The sequence below is a fragment of the Culex pipiens genome, chromosome 2, assembly GCF_016801865.2.
Source record: "Culex pipiens pallens isolate TS chromosome 2, TS_CPP_V2, whole genome shotgun sequence".
In the NCBI taxonomy this organism is placed as follows: domain Eukaryota; kingdom Metazoa; phylum Arthropoda; class Insecta; order Diptera; family Culicidae; genus Culex; species Culex pipiens.
In genome coordinates this window covers 37,475,538-37,490,392 of record NC_068938.1, presented here as the reverse complement: position 1 = coordinate 37,490,392, position 14,855 = coordinate 37,475,538, and the positions used below count along the sequence as shown (strand labels likewise).

At 42.2% G+C, this 14,855-nt stretch overlaps 4 protein-coding genes across 4 annotated transcripts; 2 read left to right on the top strand and 2 right to left on the bottom strand.

The window, feature by feature from the left end:
- The first annotated feature begins 128 nt into the window (after positions 1-128).
- Positions 129-1,655, top strand: LOC120412796 (CBY1-interacting BAR domain-containing protein 1). Its single transcript, XM_052706887.1, has 4 exons — positions 129-875; positions 958-990; positions 1,076-1,381; positions 1,467-1,655. Exons 1-4 carry the CDS (start codon positions 210-212, stop codon positions 1,653-1,655), a joined length of 1,194 nt encoding a protein of 397 aa, XP_052562847.1. The 5' UTR covers positions 129-209.
- A 173-nt stretch (positions 1,656-1,828) lies between these two features.
- LOC120412827 (heat shock factor-binding protein 1) lies at positions 1,829-2,701 on the bottom strand. Its single transcript, XM_039573433.2, has 2 exons — positions 2,390-2,701; positions 1,829-2,328 (listed from the first exon to the last, which is right to left on the bottom strand). Exons 1-2 carry the CDS (start codon positions 2,483-2,485, stop codon positions 2,173-2,175), a joined length of 252 nt encoding a protein of 83 aa, XP_039429367.1. The 5' UTR covers positions 2,486-2,701; the 3' UTR covers positions 1,829-2,172.
- Positions 2,702-8,320: 5,619 nt separating this feature from the next.
- On the top strand, positions 8,321-9,796 carry LOC120412817 (uncharacterized). Its single transcript, XM_039573421.2, has 3 exons — positions 8,321-8,460; positions 8,517-9,472; positions 9,552-9,796. Exons 1-3 carry the CDS (start codon positions 8,446-8,448, stop codon positions 9,640-9,642), a joined length of 1,062 nt encoding a protein of 353 aa, XP_039429355.1. The 5' UTR covers positions 8,321-8,445; the 3' UTR covers positions 9,643-9,796.
- A 2,638-nt stretch (positions 9,797-12,434) lies between these two features.
- LOC120412835 (cell division cycle protein 23 homolog) lies at positions 12,435-14,505 on the bottom strand. The gene is made up of 2 exons (XM_039573444.2): positions 13,298-14,505; positions 12,435-13,238 (listed from the first exon to the last, which is right to left on the bottom strand). Exons 1-2 carry the CDS (start codon positions 14,415-14,417, stop codon positions 12,460-12,462), a joined length of 1,899 nt encoding a protein of 632 aa, XP_039429378.1. The 5' UTR covers positions 14,418-14,505; the 3' UTR covers positions 12,435-12,459.
- Between the last annotated feature and the right edge of the window lie 350 nt (positions 14,506-14,855).

Sequence of the window (14,855 nt, the reverse complement as noted above, 5' to 3'; positions counted from 1 at the left end):
GAATCTATCACATCACACAATATATTGGTCACCCTATTGACCACGTGACAACGGTTCACGTATCCTAGCAACGCCGCCAGGAAATGTGCCCAAACAAAAAATGAACACAAACAAGTTTCAAAAGTGACTAAAAAGACAAATTTTAGAAAGTCTCCCTAAATTTAGTCTCAAAAACATAAAATTTGAAGCAAGTTCATCTTCCTAAAATCATGTTAAGACACAACAACACCAGCACGCTGCTGTGCGAGGAGCAATCAAAGTTTATCCTGGACCGCATCAGCACGGTAGAGAAGCACTTTGGCGAGCTTTGCGGAGCTTTTGCCGAGTTCACGCGTAAGCTGGCCCGGCTGCGGGACAAATCCGACGAGCTGGCCCACGTAACACAGGACTACTCGGGCTCGGAGAAGTACAACAAATCGCTCGCCACCGGGCTGTCCAGCCTGTCGAAGGCCATCACGCTGATCGGGGACTTCCAGGACCTGGAGGTGAAGCGGTTGGAGAACCGGATCGTTTCCGAGCTGTCCCAGTACGAAATCGTGTGCAAACACTGCAAGGACAGCGTCAAGGATGCCATCGTGGTGCGGGACAAGGAACTGGCCAAGCGCAAGCAGCTGGACCAGGCCAGAGCGCGGAACAACCGGGGCAAGAAGACGGCCAAGGATGCCGAGCTGATGAAGTCCAACCTGGAGGTGACCAAGAGTCTTAAAGAAATGGAGGAAATCGTGTCCAAGTTCGAGAAGCAGAAGCTGCTGGACTTGAAGAACCTGCTGATGGACTTTGTCATGATCGAGCTGAAGTTTCACAGCAACGCCATTGAGGTTCTGTCCGCCACCTATCAGGACATATCCGACATTGACGAAAACCGTGACTATCAGGTGAGAGATTAGTTCTTAATTTGCGTAACGAAAATTTGTCTTACAAAAATGTTAAACTTCCCCTCACCATGCCTTCCACAAGGGAGTTCACAAGGAGCTTAAGAGACAGAACAGGGTAAAACACTAAAAACTCAACTTCATCTAACTTACAAAACCCAACTGCAATCAACCTTAACCAACAACTTCATCCTATCTTCCAGCAATTCAAAAAATACCTCCAACAGGACGAACTTTCCGAGCGATACTTCCTTCAGCGCATCAAGTCCCAGTCCATGGGCGCGCTAAGTTCGATGTTTGCGGCCACCGGCAGCTCCGGCGGAGGCCGACGCAACAAGAGTTTGAGCTCAAACTCGCTCAACTCGTCCCAGGAGCAGGAGGAGGAGGCTAGTGTACCGCCGAAGGACCCGTTGCAGATATTGGCCAGCGGAAGCAAGCACAAGGGAGGAAGTAGCGGTGGCGGCGTTGGCAAGCGGGGCAAATCGCTGCGGCGGTCGACGGATTCGCTGGTAAGATGGGGATTACTCTAAATTTTTTTTTTAATTTAATTTCAATGAATTATTCTTAATTCTAACGAATTTTCATTCATTCAAGGATTCTCCCAAACGTGACCTATCGGAAGATTCAAACACTTCCACCGACGATAGCGACAGCGACACCGAGACCGACAGTGGAACCGATGATTCCGTCGAGAAGCCGTCCCAGAAGAAGCAGCAGCAGACAAAACCGACCAAGGTTGATCCCAAGTTTACCATTATTAAGCTGAAAGATTACAACAATTGAACATACAATAGACTTTAGTTCAACTCTTAACGCTTTCTTTGTTTCTCCAGAATGTTGAAGAATCCCTCCCAAAGCCACCAAGTAACGGCGGTCGCCAAAGTCCCATGAAGACGTTCGTTATTAAATCGATAAATGGAATTGTTCGGAACATTAAGATTTGAACGCTTTGCACGTTACTGTGTGCTCTAAGATTGGAATTTGTATTTTCTTTTTGGCTTCCGCGTTCGTCCCAGTTTACTTGTTTGTAGATCCATATGTGTGTGTTTGTTTTTAGGTGGTTACAATAAAAACAGAAAAAAAAACTTATGTATTTTATCGATAAAGCCTAACCTTCTGCCAAATCATACCGATTAAGGATGTCTCTTAATTTCTAACGCTTCTCCAAGGGGGGAAATCGCCTTTCAACTTATGTTTACAGGCTGTACACTAAATGACGTGTGGGGTGTTAGACTTAACGTAAAATTAAAAGCATTCTAAGTTACTTGAGGTTTTATCGAGTGGTCCGCGGGGCGTGGACTCACTTCTCGCCTCCCTCGACGCCCGCCTGCTGCATCAGATCCGAAATGTTCTTCTCCAGGTCGTCTATCCTGTTGCCCATGTCGTCGATGCGCGAAATGATCTGGTCCGACATGGTCTGGAACTTGTCCTGGACGTTCTGCAGCAGATTTTGAACCTGGGAGATAACACTCATCAAAGTATCGTCAAGCAGTAAATTTCCAAAGTCAAATTCTTACGTAGATGGTCAACTCCTGGACGTTCTTGGGGTCCACATTGCTGCCAAGCGAGTAGGCCTCGGCTTCGCTGTCGATCTCGGGCTTCATTTCTGCCATGGTGCTGTCTGCCTGGTTGGAGGGTCACACGTAAACACAAAGGAACCTGCGTGCGAACGCTCGGGATTGTCGCGACGTACTGATCGGAACAAGACGGTCACGATAGTGGCTTTTAAAGGGGGAACAATGGTTAGCAACACCTCCTTTTTAACGATTAATAAAATATGCGCTTTGTTGCTTGGAGACTGCCGAAAACCGATTAATTTTTGGGGGTGGAAATGTCAGATTGGGAGGTTTTTCAGGTTTGACGTTTCCCGAAAAGATGGATTCTGCTGTGATTGGCAAAGAAAACGCGCTACACTCTAAAATTTGTGGAAACTCATTGCAATTGGTTATGCAAGGCAATTTTTTAGGTTTTGTTCAGATTTATAAAACACTTTTTGAAGCTTGCGCAAATATTTTATGGTTTAAGAGAATTTTTTTTTTACTTATTTTTGCACTTTTTAGGGCATCTCCACCGCAGAGATCAAATTGCGTTGCAAACCTATCGGTTGGATTCCCAGTTTTAGCTTTGCTCCGTACCTAATGCACGTTTCCGCTTCGCTGAGAGCTAATTTGGCTACTGAATCAAGCCCACCGCGGGGATCTAAATTAATCATTTTCAAATTCTAGCCGTTTTGTTGATCAAAATCAATGAAACTATATTCTAGCATGATAGAACATGCTTCTAATTTCATTGTATGTCCAAATTGATTGCGTATATCAATAAAATATCATTTTCAAAATTTTCGAAGAGTTCATCCGATTTGCTCCCAACATGTTTGCACCCCAACTTTCGCCCCGCGAGTAGCAAAGCTAAAGCTAAATTAGCATTCGAGTTCATTCAGCGAAGAAAAAGTTCATAGGGGATCCGTCGAGTAGCCAAGATAGGTGCTCGAGAAGTCCCGGAGCTGCGGGTGGCAATTTTTTCAGCGATTTTTTGAATTATTTGTATTTGTTTTGGTTGTTGTTTTTGTCTTCAAAAATGGCATAGTTGCAAAAAGGCGCATTTGAACAAGAAAATCCAAAAGAAATAAAATTTAAGTTTCAGTAAATAAATGAAGATGCTAGTGAAGATGCATTCAATTTGAATATCAAATTTGAGTGAATATTAAAGAAATCAGGAGTTTCGTTCAAAACGACTTATATTTAAATTGTGGGAAAAAATATTTCTTTGTATTATTTTATTTATCAAAACTAATAAACTACCTACATTTAATATAAGTTGACATTTTTAAATTATGTTTTGAAATTCAAATAAATTCCAATCGAAACAATGTTATTGGGCCAAAGTAAAATTGTAAACAAAGAGAAAACTAGTATCTTGCTAACTCTCAGTGGAGGAGTAAGGAAAAATTCCGAATACCTACGTTTTTCTTATTTTTTTTTTTCATTTCATTTAAAAATATTTTGAATAGTTGTACATACCATAAAACTGGATGACATTGATAGCCGGGGTGACTATGATAGGTTTATGATTTTATCTTAAAATTAAACATACGAATTAAATTCAAACGGAATGGTATGAAACCATGTTGACCTTGGTAGATCAGTGTTCAAAGTACCTTATGAAGCAGTTTTCGACAAATTTTGAAAAGTCAGTAAACTGTAATTAGATAAATAGAATTATTTTATTACTTTGAAAATGTCATGTTTTTCTCAATAAAAATGAGTTCGAATTGGAAAACAGACAGCATTATCAGATTTTTTGAACAATTTTACTCTTAAAATAGTTCAAATTGTTATTGAAACGGAATTAAAAAATATCTTCAAATTTATTAGAATTTTCATTACCCCGGTTTTTTAAATAACAATTTTTCAAAACGCTCTTGATTTTTTTTTTTGAAAACGTTCATGGACATACCAAATTTTTAAAACTTGTTTATGAATTTTGTTACGAGAGGGATGGGGTCCAAAAATCATTTTTTGCGTTACGTAGTAAAAGCTTTTTGAAAATGTGTGATTGTTAAATCTGGGTTCAATTCAATCCAAAAAATGTTGGATCAACTGCTCGTAATTTCAAGTTTGTTTTTTTACTATTGTTTTCTTGATTGTTTTTGTGTAAAAAAAATGTTATATGTAAAAATAATTTTAATAATTCATCAAAAAATCAAACCTTATCTTTATCATTTTTAGTCCTTTCTGATTTACTTTTCAATATCTTGCTTTGAAATTTGAGTGACTGTTTGACTTGAATGTAAAAGAATCAACATTTCATAAATAGTGTTTGGATAATTTTTTATTTGAAGCCGACCAATATTCTCATGCAACATTTTTAATCTCGGGAAAATGCTATTTATTTCACTTTGACTTTGTCAGTTGGAACTGTTTTGCAAATTTAGAGACAACAGGTAACCCGAATGCTGAATCGAACAAATGCAAATTTTAACTTTTAAATCAAGTTTTTGCAGAAAAATTTTGACCCTTGAAATCCACAAATTCGGAACACTTTTTTCTTACGGATGTAAACAAACTTTGGATCTCTCCAGGAGTACATATTAGTAACAAAATAAAAACTTCACTCACCGCAACTAGTGAAACTCAAGCTTAGTGATGTTTTACCCAAGTAGCATTTGGCAACATGATAAATTTGACTAAGTCCAGTTTTTGTTTTGTTTTGCTGTAGAAACATATAAATGACATTTTAGCAACAATACGTTGCAATGTTGCAAACGTTTCGAATTGAAAACAACTTTGCAACAATCCATTTCGTTTTGTAATCGAAACATATTGAAAACTTGTTGGTTCCATTGTTGCAACATGTGACTTAGCCCGATTTTTGTGCTAAGAAAATATTGAAATCAAAAATCCTTAGATACAGTTCAGCCCAACCATTTGCCCTTTCATCAATTCATCCGTGGCTCAGTGGTAGAGGCAAGGTGTGATGATTTGAAGGTACCAGTCCAGAATCCCGACCGGGGCACTTTAGTTTTTTTGTTTAAAAAAGATTTTTTGTTTCGCGCAAATTAAACGACAACATCATGACAACACAACAAACTACTTTACCGACATATTTAGACAAACAAATTGTTTCTGGAACTTCGTCGTAACAAAGTTGAAACAAGCGGCTGAGTGTTGCCAACACAACATTTTCGTGCGCTTTTTAGGGCACCACGCGTGTTCTAACTATGTTGTGATAGCACATTTTGGGTGTTACAAAATAATTGCATTTAAGGATCCGCAACAAAAAATGTTACTTGGGTATCCATGGTCTGATAACTTTTTTTGTGAAAATATCAGTTAAATTCAGGTGTTCCACAATTGTGGGAGGCATAATAACATCTCACAATCATGGAACAGGCAATTTGGAGGCAGTGTTTAGGATAAAATAGTCTTGAAGTGAAGTTTTTTGTTCAAAAAGTACTACTTTAATAGTGAAATAGCAAGAAAATGTCCAAATAAAGATTCTAAAAATAGTAGTGTTGACAGAAAAGCTGCATTTGGCATGCTATTGACAAATTATCACAAAAGTGTTCCGAATTTGTGGGTGTTCCGAATATGTGGGATGACTGTACTGTATTGAATCCCATTTTTAATTATAATTTAAGCAAAACAATGTCATTGGGTAAATTTGGATTTGCAAACACACAGTCGATCCTGCTCACGTCAGCGAAAGTTTACATATAGAATGAGTAGGATAGCTTGCTTGTTTTCAAATCCACATTGGTTAATTCAAAATATTTTGCTTGAATTTTGCTTTTTACGCAATACAAAAGACCTTTACAAATGTCCGGCAGAAGATCGACAATGAGACAAATTCTCGCTTACTTTTTCAAAAGGTTCTATGTACATATGAAACCCATGGGACATTGGTTGTTTTGAAAAATATATCTAGAATTAAACACACACTGCCCCAACGCGACATAAACAAACTAACTAACACCCCAGATTGCCAAAAGTCATTTTTCATGCGTAAAAATGCAGCACAGGAGGGAAAATATCTCCAAACTCGAAGAATTGAAATCGAAAAATCAAGCATCTCTTCTCGCATCTCTCCTAATGTAAACATTTACTGACATTTACAAACTCACATTGACCCAATTACATTGTTTTGCTTGAAAAAACCATCCGTCAGATGATTTTCTTCCGTTAGATCCCGGGGCAAACCTGAGTTTTCTTTAGATTCGGATGAACACGGATGAACTCGAAGCTTAATTAGCTCTCGCACAAGTACCGCGGTGGGCTTGACGCGGGTGCCAAATTAGCTTTGCCACGCAATTAGGTCCCTGCGGTGGAGATGCCCTTAGCACATTTCTGGAGCTAATTGGGTACTAAAGCCCTATGTCAATTTTTATGTACAACGGTAAAAAACACGATTAAAAACCATTTCTGATCACTTTTTTTCATTTCAACGCAAACAAAAATTGACAAGACAACATTTTTTCGATGGATCAACTATGGTCCCCTTGGAACGAGCTGTCAAGTAGGAGCTTTTCTGTCAAGAAGGACCGCTAGGTTAATTTTTCAAAATTGATTTTAAACATTTTAAACTCTTTGTGGTCGTACAAAGGGTCATTGTACTCAGAAAAATAAGCTTTATCGCTGTAAACAATAATATCAGCAATCTAAGCTTCATTTTAGGACCCAATTTGGAGGCACTCCTCACTGGTTGGTAGTTCTTGAAGCACATTGAAATATTGAGTTTTTTTTTTTTTTTTTGAAAAGGTTCAATAAACTTAATTTCTAGTTTTTGCATTTTGGGTGTTTTTGAAACCGCCTTGAGTAAGGGTTAAAAAAAACACCCAAAAAGCAAAAACTGAAAATTTGGTTTATTGGAACTTAAAAAAAAAACTCCAGAAGTGTTCTCTGGCGTACCTTTTGTGGCTGAAAGCTAAAATTAACATAGAGGGCTTTAGAACCCAATAGGGTTCAAGCCCTATACCAATTTTTATGTACATCCATAAAAACACGCTAAAAACATTTTTTTTAAAGTTTTTTTTTATAACAATGCAAAAAAAATAATAATGACAAGACGAAATTTTACGATCAACTATGGTCCCCTTAAAAAAAGCTATTTAGTAAAATGTTTTCTGTAAAGGAAGGCCGCAATGTTAATTTTTCAAAATTGATTTAAAAATACATTTTATTGCATTTGTGGATGTGCCAAGGGCCATTGTATTCGTTAAAATGAGCTTTATCGATGTTAACAATAATATCCGCAAATTTGGGTCCTAAAGTTAAGCCTAAATTGATGATATTATTGCTCTCAACGATAAAGCTAATATTTCTGAATGAAATGACCTTTTGAACTACCGTTTACAAATTCAAAATTGATTTTTAGTTTAATTTTAAAAAATTTACTTCGCGGCCATGCTTGACAGAATACCTACTTGACAGTGCGTTCCAAGGGGACCATAGTTGATTCATCGTAAAATGTTGGCTTGTCAATTTATTTATTTTTGCCATAAAATTAAAAAAAAATAATCAGTATGGTTTATATTCGTACTTTTTGCTATTGTACATAAAATTATACATAGGGCTTTAGGAGAAAAACATTATGCATTTTATGATTCATTTTGCATAAAAATTTAGAAAATTAAGCCCGGATTTTTTTTCACGATTTTCAACTCGACAAAAAAAAACCAAAACATTCGGTTCTTTAGAATTAAATTCAATGAATTTTCATTCAAACTAAATTTATTTCAGCGTGCAAACAATCTATCCGCGGAGGTGGATTCTCAGCGTTACAGGTGTTACGCATCCCAGTATGAAAATAATCAGGCCAGTATCCCGACGGTGTCTGGCTGACAAAAATCTGTTGCCGAACCCGATGTTGGCCAGATTCAAAATAGAAAAACTTATCAACTCGATGTAAACAGTGGAATTCTTGAAAAAATGTAATGTTTGTTCTTCTCGTTTGAACTGTAAAATTTCGTTTACTAGATGGTACTAGGATATCAAATTGTATGCAAAGAATCAGAGATACATCAGTAACTTTAAAAGGTGGAAACCTTACGTTGCTAGAATAAATCAACAAACAGATGATGTTTTGCTGGGTAATTTATTTAAATAGTTTAGCGTTGAAAAAAATCTTAATTTTCGAATCCCGCAGGGCGCCAACAGTCACGGCCAGCTCGGACTTGGATACCACTCGGAGCTGATTGAACGACCGCAACAGGTGGACACGTTGCCGTTCGAGGCAGAAACCGTCCTCTCGATAGGCTGCGGCGGTGGTCACACTTTGGTTAGTGACGATAAGGGCGATCTGTACGGCACGGGATGGAACAACCGCGGTCAACTTGGTCTTGGCCACACGGAGGACGTTAGACGATTTACCTTAGTTGGAAGATTCCACTTTCAGCAAATCACGTGCGGATGGGATGTCTCCGGTGGACTAACGGTCGACGGAGATTTGTATTTATGGGGATCGAACGTTTGGCAGCAAGTGCCGGCCGGAGGCGATAAGTTCGTTCCAACGCCCACAAAATTATCGCTGCCAGCGGGAAGCAGAGCGAAAAAGGTTTGCTTCGGATTGAGGCATACGTGTGTTCTTACGGAGTGTGGAAAGTTATTGCTGCTGGGGAAGTCCAAATGGATTCAGAAGGAGACGACGATGCAAACCGTTGCACATGCCGGGGTCGACTTTTACAACCTGGAGCTAGCTGAGAAGATTACGGACGTGGCGAGCGGAGAGAACCACTTGGTGGTGCGTTTGGAAAACGGGTCCATAATTTGCATAGGGGACAATAAATTTGGCCAGAGCGCGAACGGGGCGGATTTAAACGTTTGCAAACGAGAGATCGTAAAACTGGATTCGGGTTGGTCCCATTCGGGCTATTTGACAAAGGGCGGGCAGGTTTACCTGTGGGGACGAAACAACTACGGCCAGCTCGGTTGCGGGGCCGAACCAGTTGATGAACCGGCTTTGTTGGACCTCGAGAGCAACGTGACAGAGTTCTGCCTGGGTTCGCAGCACGGCCTTGCACTGACGGCGGCGGCGACAGACGGATTATTCACGTGGGGATGGAACGAGCACGGTAACTGTGGCACGGGAGGAACGGACAATGTGTAAGTTTTGTCAACCGTTTTGGGGAGGAGGAACTCCGGAATGATCGTAATTGATGCATGTTTTGTTCGGCTTTTGCAGATTGACACCAACGAAGCTGGAAGGGATACGGAGGGTGACGAAAATCGCAGCAGGGGCCGGGTTTTGCTGTGTACTAGTTAAGAAGGCATGATGAGGTTTTATGACAGCGGGGAAGTGCGTAGTGCTATGAATTGCCTTTATTTGCAATGGTTAAAAATGCTATTCATATTTGCGAACACTTTATGACACCAAGAGCATAAAGCAGAGGATAATTACGAAACAATAAAGTGAATGATTGTTGAAAAATGTGTTCCATTATACTTCATTACTAATAAATATTACATTTTTTCTTGTTTAGAGAATAGAGGTCTGGTTTGCTAATCAAAATGATTGAAAACTGATTTTTTACATTTGAGTATTTTTTAAAAAAGAATAAAGAAGAAGTTTATTCGGGATTCGAATAAACAAATCGCGTCTGTAATATTGTGTTTAGAAGAATTCAATCAAATTGTGGCTTTATGATCAATCGAAACGCAAATTAAAAAAAACCCAATGCATAAATATGTAAACCAACTTTAAAATGCGTTATTTTAAACAGAATTATATGTTTTTTTAAATATCGCTAAATTTAGTAAAGTCTATAAAAAGTTGTGAGAAAAACGTTAAAAATCAATTATCTTCAGATGCAGCGAGCTCGATGAAAAAGCAAACAAACCAATAATTTTGATTCAATAAAGCAATCTCTCATATTTGTAACTGATTTTGTGACTTAAAGTCGACTTTATTTGGCTTTGGGCGTAAATCGTGCAACAAATCGGCAGGAAAATGTATTTTCGTCCTGCTTTCACCTTCGATTGGAGGCGTACTTATGTTTAGGTAAACATGGCCGAGCCATTAACACATCGAACAAAAATGTTCTCCAACGCAGGTAAAAAATCATCGCCTTGGCTGAGATTTACCTGGCACATAAAAACAGGAATCCCTCAGCCATCCGGCCATCAGTTCGGCGTCAACTTTGCTTCAGTGAGGAGCTAGTTCGAAAACAAGTGTGAATCGTTTTTAGTTGTTTGAAAATGTCCAAAATGACCGACTGCGCGCAGATCCGCGACCCAGCCGATTTGTGCTACAACGAAGACATCCAGAGCTATCTGCCAAACATGCCTCGATCGCGACCGTTGTACAGATTCAGCAATCGAGGCTCAACGGACCAGCCAACCCCGGCAGGTTCCGAGGACAATCTACGCATGGAGAGCATGCTGCTGAGACAGAACAAGAACGTCCCGATTGGACGCTGTTCGACGCCGGTTCCCGAGTATTGCTCGCACTGTGATCACCGGCATGGCGAGCGGTGCTGCCAGTACGTTGGAGATGCCGAAGAAGACATACGTCTGTACTCGATGTGGACGCAGCAGCTGAGGAATCCGGCCGTTAAGCCGCAGGACATTTCTCGGATGCCCGAGGTGGTATCCAGCGGGGGAACGCCCGAGTGGTTCCCGCAGTTCTCGTACAACAAACCGGAACTCATCGAACAAATGATGCACCGAAAGGAGGCGAAGCGACCTGCACCGAAGCCGCCAACGTGCAGCCCGCCAATCCACCAGTTGACCCACTACCAGCAATATCTGCTGCATCTGCAACAGCTGAACCAACTCGCAATGGAAACTCCGTACTACGGACATCCGTACGGATCGCATCAGCCGGTCTTCCAGCAGTTTTACACCTACAACGTGTTCAACGGACCGGTTTATCTGCAGCAGAACAACCAATCGCCATACTTCCACCAGGTTCACCATCACTACGTTCCCCCACCGCAGCCTCAGCCGACCTTCTACCAGCAACAGGTTCCCGTGCCTCCCCCAAATGGCAATCATTTCAAGCAGCCCGAATTCGACAAACAGTACTACGCGCCCTACTTTACGAATCCGACCTCGCAGCAAGTGCCCCCAGACGATGGCTCGTATCCGCTGTGGATGCTGTTTTGGAACAGCAAGGCGAAGCAAGCCGAACAGTTCGGTGACTTGCCGCTCCGGATGGAGGTGGACGAACAGATGAGGGGCTTTCCCGTTGCGGTGTGAACCGGCGAGGTCGGGAGAAGGAACCAATTTGTAAATACCGGGTTGTCCGCAGTGAACGGCGGGCAGGAGTCCCAAATAGCTACATGCCAAAGATGTGGTCTTCCGAGGAAGATGGAGGAGAATACGGAGAGCACGCACTGAAGGTGAAATGCTAAGCTGGGTGAAAAGATCAACGAGAGAGGCGATGCCGAACTCAGAACAAGTGATGATATTTCGACCTTATTCAACGGTATGTTCTAAGGAAGTTCAAATAAAGCGCTTAACGAAGTAAGATAGACGTTTTCAAAGGTTTGATATCACCTTATCCATTCTAAACAAGTTTGTCCACGTTTGTTCATCCATAGTATTTTCTTTCCTGCCTTCTCGCTTTGGTGTGTTTGTTGGTCATTGTAGAGTTGCAACCAGGACTCCTTGAGACACGACATTCCGAACGTAGCACCATCGCTGTCGATCATCCACCTTCCAATCACCCGCTGACCTCGTGTCCGCTTCCGTCGTATCCTGTTCCGGATTCCGCCAACCGGTTCCAGCACAATCCAATCACACCTACACTTCCACGCCAAACGTTCCCTCTTAACTGTCCACAGCGTAAACATAAACACGCGCCTCTTTTCATTCGCTGTCAAAACCAAGTACACGCTTCAGTTAGGAAAAGTCTGTTTTGGGTTATTATTACCCGGTAAATATATTTATATTGTTTACATTATTTTGAACGACGGAGACCCTACAGTCATCTTCTACCCCTGTCTTGCATCCCAAGTATAATAAACATGTCCAGCGTTTACTTACCGTTTTAAGAGCGCGTTCCTAACGAATATCCCGACTTCGTGAAGGCAGTTCGGATCAAATAAGCGAGGTTCTTGCTTCGTTCGCGACACGCACGCACCCATTTATTACTCATTCGCATCCGAGCCGTCCTCCATGATGATCGACAGCGATGAATTCTCCAACTCCGCCGCCTGTTCCAGCTGAAATTCCGGCTCATCATTCTCCACCAGCATGTCGTCCTGGGCCATAACCATGTCAACCATGCGGCCCACGTTGCTCTCGTCCATCTCGACCTCCTCCAGATCCATGTCGGACGCCTTTCCCTTCCCCTCGCCGGATTCGGAATCTCCCTCCGGATCCGCACCGGGAGTTCCAGCAGCGGCCGAAGACGACGACGCCGCTGCAGCTGTCTTTTGCTGCCGCTTGTTGGCGATAGTCTTCAGCAGGGCTTCCGCTTCCCGCTTCGTGTCCTCGTGGTCCAGACACTTGTACGCAAAGTGGGACGCCTTGTCGAACTGTTCGTTCTTTTCGTAGAAATTTCCCAGCGTCATGTACGCGTGGCACAGCGAGCTCTTGTCGGCGATGGCGTTTTCGTTCGAGCAGAACCGCAACAGCGCCGGAATGGCTTTTTCAATTTGATTTTGCTTCTCGTACAACCGGGCCAGATTGTAGAGGGCGACACCCTCGATGTCACCCACGTTGTACGCCTTTTGGTAACACTTGAGCGCCGTCGAGGCCTTTTCCAGCTTTTCGTACGTTTCTCCAAGCGCCACCAACATTCGGCTGTCGTACGGACGCAGCTGCTGGGCCGCCTTGTAGTAGTGCAAGCTGTAGAAGGGCATCTTGAGGATTTCGTACGCCTGACCGAGCCCGTACCAGGCGCGAAAGTCCCGCCGGTTGACCTCTAAAAAGCACAAGTTTCATAAGTTATAAAAATCAAAAAATCTCGCTCCACCTCCTTACCAACAGCCTGCCGGTAGCTCTGGATCGCTGCGTTGGTGTTCTTCATCTCCATGAACTCGTGCCCCATCAGCGTCCACGCGGACAGATAGCGCGGGTTCAACTTGAGCGCTCGCTGGAAGTAGACCACCGCCTTGTGGTGATCGGCTCGTATGCTGTAGTAATTTCCCACCACGCAGCACGTCTCCGGGCTGTACTTGTTGATGTCCACCGCTTTGTGCGCCAGGTGGGCCATCTCAGTCTTCATGTCCTTCACGAACAGCAGATTCGAGTACGAGTCCAGGTTGTCCAACCGGAACGGGTCCATCTCGTGCAGATGCTGGAAGATCTCGATCGACTTGTCCACATCACGTTTGTTGGAGAAAGCAATCGCCAGCTGGGTCGGAATGAAGATGCACTTGCCGAACCCATTCGTCTGAAGATTCTCGAATATCTTGATGCCCTCATCGTTCAAGAACAGCTCTATGTACGTGTACCCAATGAATATCTGCTTCATCCAGTGGTTCGGTAGCTTCAAATTCTGCAACATGGCCTTGTCCGTCACCAGCGGAGCCAGCTCCAGCCACGATCCCCACATGGTCGGTTCCGCATTAATAGCTTCCACAAAAATCTGAACCGCCATCTGATTCAAATCCAACTTTTTCAAAATTACCCCGTACAAGTACAAACAATACCCATCCAGCTTCCTCTGGCCATGTTCCGTCCTCAACGTAGTCAGCAAATCGGAAAAATCCTTCACATGACTATTACCGTTAACAATCGAATTATCGCTCATATTGTCCAACCGCTTCTTCTCCTTGGACATGTACGACGCGTACATGTGCAAAAACTTGGGCACCGGCGAAGCGCAGTTCCGCGTAAAGTGCGCACACCGGTCGTACTCGCGCACATCAAAGTAACTCTTCGCCAGCACGTAATCGTCGTACTCCTCCGCCCCGACCCCAGCAAACAGATTCTCGAACGACTTCCCGGCGCCCGTCTTGACCGCCACATCCGACAGGCCATGGTTCAGCTCGGAAAGCCACTTGGCGCTCTGCACCAGGCCGCGCTTGTTGCACTCCACAATCCCCAGCACCAGGTCCTGCTTCACTTCCTTCAGGCTGAGCGAGAACGTTTCGTCCATTTTGGGAACCGGGTTTAACACATAAATTGCGCGGAAGCTACGGATTTCGGAACTTTAGCATTGGAGCAACCGCGGTGTTGACAAACAATTTGCCGGGTTTCAAAAAATTGCGTGTCTGACAGTTTGCTGGTAACGTCATTGTGTTACGCGCGTTACATGAAATTTTGCAGAATTCATCTACGATTTAAAAAAATGTTTTAGGGATGGCGAAAAAGCATTTATTTCATTTTCATGATTTCTCAAATATTTAGCAAAACATTGACAATAATTAAACTGTTAAACTTCAGAGTTTTGTATTATTTTTGGCTTTTTAATGTTCTTAAAACTTTAAAATTGTTAATTACATATTGTTATTTGGTGCAATTTTTTTATGAAAAACTTCACTTCTGGAGTTTTTTTTTTTAGAAAAGGTTAAATAAACCAAATATTTATTTGTTG